Source organism: Mercenaria mercenaria, chromosome 15 (assembly GCF_021730395.1).
Source record: "Mercenaria mercenaria strain notata chromosome 15, MADL_Memer_1, whole genome shotgun sequence".
Lineage (NCBI taxonomy): Eukaryota > Metazoa > Mollusca > Bivalvia > Venerida > Veneridae > Mercenaria > Mercenaria mercenaria.
This window is the reverse complement of record NC_069375.1, coordinates 18511914-18517913: the sequence shown is the minus strand read 5'-3', so window position 1 is coordinate 18517913 and position 6000 is coordinate 18511914. Positions and strand designations below refer to the sequence as shown.

Here is a 6000-nt window from a genome sequence, read left to right as displayed (position 1 = left end):
TAGCCATTCCAGGATGATTTGTAAGTAGTCCTAATGTGGTTTATATCTAGTGCGTTTCTTGGATGGTTTGCAAGAAGTCCCAATATGGTTTATACCCGTCTAAAACGCTCAAAAATAGCAATCAATCATAATAGTTACATTTTTACAATAGCTTTCTATGCATATTAGAAAATCAAAATAAATGTCAGAATATCGATATCTCCAATATCCAAATAGAACAGCCAAAAAGGCCCGCTAACGTTACACTTCCGATAAAAAAATCCAGCTAGAATATCCTCAAATCGAGGAAAAAATCATATAGTCATTCCGATTCAATTCAGAAAAAAATAGTTTTATGTATAAGTTAATGTTATTTTTTGAAATTTCGGTGTCGATGGTGGAGATTTTTTTTTCAAACGATGCCATTATGTTATTTTTTGTGAATGAAGTCAGATCGCGCGTGTGATATGGCGGAAAGGTTATTATTGCACCGATGTCGTTTATACGAAAACAAATCACGTTTTTTCTTTTTATGCAATACATGTATTGAGTTTACTTATGTTAAATGTGTACTTCCGGAACAAAAGTTTTCTTTATGTGTGGATGAGAAAACGTTAAATCACTGATGTATTAACATGGATTTTATTGTAAAAGGTAATAATTAGAATTTTCTGTCTGTAAATGAAATATATTTATGGCAGCCATTTATAATTAATAGTTGCCTATAATCATAAGAAAATATTTTTAATTAAATAGCTGAATCATTTCTATATTAATTCTATACCAGTGAAATATTATTTGGTATAGGGATATACTGGTCCAGTGCCTAAATCCGGACAGTGCTTAATAATTCGGACACCGTTAAAAATTGCTTTACGATCGTGACTTTTTACTGGAATGAACAAGATCCACGCAGACAAACGCTTTGATGACCAGTTGTCCATAACGGTGTGTGAATTTAAGTATTTCCAGAGAAAATTACCTTCAAATATCCGCGCCGCTAAAAGTAAAAGTTGTGTGTCTTGGGAGATGACGTCATACAGCGCACGCCAGTTATTTGCGGTGCAACGAGGTACTATGCCTGTTGCAGACGACTCTTTTTCTTAGTTGATCAAAAATAAATGTAACAACATGTTTTACAATTCTGTTCAACCCTCAGTATTTATTTAAGAAATTTTACTGATTTCTGTTATAAAATAATTCAAAAGAGAAAAAAAGCCCGGCATTTTGCAGACAAGGGAAACAATTCATAAAATAAAATCGGCGCGGCATCATTATAGTGCATAGTTGCGTCAAAAAGTATAACGACAGCAACAGAATCTGCATGCGGGTAAGAATAGTTGTAAACTTTAATTTTCGCTAAGGCAGATTTTACTGCGTATATTATTAATGCTATACTTGGCAGTTATACCTTAAATTAGAAACTAGTCCACATGATCATGTGATTAACAGGTAATAAAACTTCAATCGAACGGAGATGTCTGTATACATTTACAGGACTGAATCTGACTGCTTTGTTTCAAACAAAGTCGTGTTCATCATTTTTTGGTGCACTGATTCGTTGCATTTCTTACTGAAATAGTGTCCGAATATTTAAGCACTCTAAAGGTTAATTTTGACAGCTTTTACTGGCCCACTTCGGATGACTTTTTTATGATGAAATCAGCAATATACGATTTTGTAGTTTTGCATAGAGATTCATAAAGAACCTAAAATTATACATTTGAAATGTGATGCATGTGCGGTTTCGGAATGCAAAGTTATCGTCATAAAACCTCCAAAAGTGTCCGGATTTACGCACGGGACTAGTAGTGTTTAACTGGTGCACCAGTAACTGCTGTACTAGATACAATAATTTTATACAAAAGTGGTACTTTTATTACTGCATCATAGTAGCAAATTTACAATTAAGTTTTGTTTATGACAGATTATAATTATTTACGATCTTCTGTAATCACAGTGTATAGACTCTCTGTACGCCCAAACGGAAGTCGCCAATAACTAGGCGTTCACTTTCGTTTTTCAAATTTTTGGAAGCTGTCGGTAGTGTGTATTTTTATGTTTTTCTTTGGCTATTTGAAATAAATATTCTTGTTGTATATATTTTTCAATGTATGATAAATGTCTCTGCAACAAACTGCCTTTAAATAGACATTAACACATGAAATTAAAACGTATTTCCACCCAAAACCCAGCAGATCAAAGCAAAAGACGATGCATTCAGGATAAAAATGCCCATTATTTAGGAACTGCGAGTGAAATACGTGTCAGAACCGCTTCTGAATGTTAAGTTATAAATCCATGCAAATGGGTTTATAACTACAAATATGAATTTACAATCCTGAATAGTTTAAATATTGTTTAATTCAACATGCATCTGAATTATGCACTGACCGCCTAGTCGCTAAACTTTATATAAAACTGTTCCACTATTCGCCAAAACACTGTACGCCTATTTAATAATGAAATGACGACGTGTTTGGGCTTGTAGGCTCTGTTATTGAATTTATAAATATAAGTTTTGTATTGTATTTTACTTGCGACAGTGAAACAGTATTTATTGGTTTGTTTCACCAACGATGCCCTTGTCTTGGACAAGAAATAGAATCTGTGTACGTGTTTCCGTTAACATACGAGAAAAATATATATTTATTCCGCTCAGCTTGACAGGACACTTTTTTTTCTTTGTATTTTCAGCTCGATTATTCGGGGAATAGCGGTGCTATTCTACTCGCCCCGGTTTCGGTTAAAGTTAAGTTTTTCGGCAACATTTTTTTCTGTCACATCGTATTTTTTTTTTACTTTTGCTTATACCTTACTGTAACTTCACATAAACATTGTGTAAACAAAGCCTTTTTATGCAGGGACTGCCCATTATACCCAAGGTGAAGGTCACTCAAGGTGTTGTACTTGAAATTATTTTTTGAGTTTAAGCTCCGCCGACAGACAAACGCGCTGTCTACATGAAAACTTTGTACAATCAAAGTGTCCAAAACGAGTCCGCTCATCTATCTTCCAAGAAGGTGGTTAGTTATACGTGTAGAACAACTGATGTAAACATTAGGAGCCAGGTCATTTTCATTTTGATTTGTAGCGATTACTGCAATAATTATTAATCCAAAAGAAAAATAACTGGGTATTAGCTTCAATCTGTTGGATTTTGACTGATATCAGCGGTGATTTGGAGCCGGATATTAAAATAAACAGAAATTACCAATAACCGCGCCGACGGCAGCTGCTTCTTCTGTGAATGATGATAAAGTTCCCGAGGTAAAGTCCGAACAAGTCTCTGAGATGCCGGAAATGGGTCAAACACTGAGTTGTGCCACGTAACGATTATATGAATGATGCGTTAGTGATTTATGTGTAAAGAACCTAGTCATTATTACAAAAAATAATTTAAAACACTATATATATATGCAGGTTAGAGTTTATTAGTACATTGTACGCATTTACCAAATTGAATTAGTCGCTAGACTAAATTAATTTGATAATTACTTACTAATAAACACTAACTTTTACTAAAAGTGGATTCGAAACTGCAGTAATAACATATAAACTGGTCCGTGACTGTTACGAAAACGAAAGAAAATATAACTATTACTTTTTAACTGTTGGTTATCATTTAACAAAGTCAAATTATTGAAATATATGAATGAAAAGAAGTTTTGAATAGGCGTAGTTTTTCGACTAAGCGTTCAGTCCGGATTTTAGAAATTGCGATTAGTGGGCCAGTAATATATCGACTAGTGGGACAGTGTAATCGGCATATATGTCTCAGAAAAACACATTTTCCTAAAAACGCATTCGTTACCATAGAGCCATGCTAGTATTTATCGATGTGTAAGATATTTATCTACGAAGTAGCAAAGGTTTTAATTCTTTGCAAAAGCTCAAGATACATGTATTTCAAAGAACTTATAGTTTCATTACAAAATCGAACAAATACCCACACGTGATTTGACTTGAAATGAAGTATATTAAGAGTTTTAATAGGCGTGTTTGGTATCTACGTAAACAGTAGCTCTTAAACAATATGTAGATTAAAAATACACTTACTTTATGTGATATATTAACGAAATAAACAATGAAAATCCAAGCCATCCGCGACAGCAAAAATTTGTGTTTTGATTTCTGAACGCCTAGTTTTTGGCGACTTCCGGTTGGGCGTACAGAGAGTCTATACACTGTGGTAATACCCTAGTCACACATACGGCGCGGATAGCTACGTCTAGCCATAGATAGAAACGTAGTTATCCGTATCGATCCATACCAGAGCCGTACCTCAAAGCAGTAATACGTATCAATAGTAACAACACTTGGTCAAAACGTATTCAACACATATCCCAAACGTGCAAGTTTCTCCAACTTTTGAACATGCACAAAAGTTTGAGCGATCCGTACCAGTTTGAGCGTGACTTAAGCAATGGTCACATTTACGTTCACGCACGTAGTTGGTCGTTGTTCATTTTAAACGTAGTTTGTCGTAGTAATACTACGGTCAACTAGGTTGAAGTACGCTCGAACTTGGTTTAAAAGATGAAATATGGAAAGTCTAAGCACGTGGAAGTACGTGTAAGTACGAACAACTACGTTCAACTACGAGTAAATCGGGTAGGGTTAACTAGGATATCACTACGTCTTACCACGAGTTACTACGTTACACTACGTATATACTACGATCGAAGTACGAACAACTACGACAAATTACGATCAACTACTTTTAGCTACGGAAAAGCGTTGTGGTTGCGCCTGCGCAGGACGGGAAAGCTACAGTCATTTTGCTCTAGGAAGTTGACGAGACAGCATCATTTAAGCTTCAGTTTGCCGCCTAGGAAAAAACGATGTTATAAAACAGAATGGCCGAAAAACTGAATTTAAAAGTAAAATGCATAAAAATGCGCAATTTATACCACAGATTTGCTAACTAATGCAGAGAAAATATAATTTAAATGCAATATATAAAATGGATTTTCCCCGGTCTTCATGGTAAATGAACAGTTGATTGTTAGCGCGATTCATGTACATGTATTTGTCGATCCAAATCTGTTGTTCATTTCGCATGAATACCGAAAAAATTCTATTTAATTTTTTAATTATTTATAATTAGCGATATTATCATACTAGAATTGAAATTAATTTATATAACAGTAAAGTTTTTGTGTAATCGGCTCTCGTTTCATCTCATATTTGTACTTGTTCTACGATCAGAAACGATACACACTACTGTTAAGTACGATCAAGTACGTTTAACTAAGATCAACTACGTTCAAACTACGGTCACAGTAGGGTCAAAACATCGTAGTTAATCGTAGTCAGATTTTAAACATGTCGAAAAATTATTTGCTTACTACCGACAAATCATAAGTTCGAACTACGATCATTACTACGTTGGACTACGATTATCTACGTGTAACTACGCTTAGTGCGATCAACTACGATCAACTACGATCAACTACGATCATTCCTTACTACGATTAACTACGTGTAGTGTGACCACGCCTTTAAGTCCAACTTGGTTGAAACTTATTCATCCGTAGTTAAACATACTAAACCGTAGTTATCCGTACTGAAACGTACCTTGCCGTAGTTTGACATGATGATTTTAAAAGTTGCTGTCTTTCTCCGCGTTTTACTACGTTGAACGACGTTTCGGTACAGATAACTAAGGCTTACTAAGTCTTCATGCAAGGATTAGTTCGCCCCCTGTCTGAGTTTGGTTCAAATTTTAGTAAGTTCAGCTACAGATTAGTACGGAAAACTACGCTTTAAGACGGATAACTACGAATTAACAAGTTTGAAGGAAGTTTAGGGTAAGTTCCTGTACGTTTAAGAACGGACTTCTACGGACTGCTTCGTTTCAGTACGGACTAGTCATCTTACTACGGACATAAAACCCTGGCAATATTGTGTAAATTTCGGGCGATCCCTAAATCCCTCACCATTCAGATTTTTTTTGACGTCAAGGAAGTCACACAAGAGGCTCAAAACATTCCACATGATGGAAGCTCAAGCTATGAG

At 35.1% G+C, this 6000-nt stretch overlaps 1 protein-coding gene across 12 annotated transcripts in view; it reads left to right on the top strand.

Annotated features, from left to right (window-relative positions):
- The first annotated feature begins 416 nt into the window (after positions 1-416).
- LOC123548803 (fibrillin-1-like) overlaps positions 417-6000 on the top strand; it is a 72215-nt gene continuing 66631 nt past the window's right edge. For 7 of the 12 annotated variants that reach the window (XM_053524684.1, XM_053524685.1, XM_053524681.1 and 4 more), the window contains exon 1: positions 418-633. In XM_053524684.1, coding sequence (XP_053380659.1) covers positions 615-633 — 19 coding nt within the window. In that variant the 5' untranslated portion in view covers positions 418-614. Of the gene's footprint in view, positions 634-6000 lie in introns of all 12 variants that reach the window. The other 5 variants (XM_053524691.1, XM_053524689.1, XM_053524690.1 and 2 more) reach the window with 2 other exon arrangements.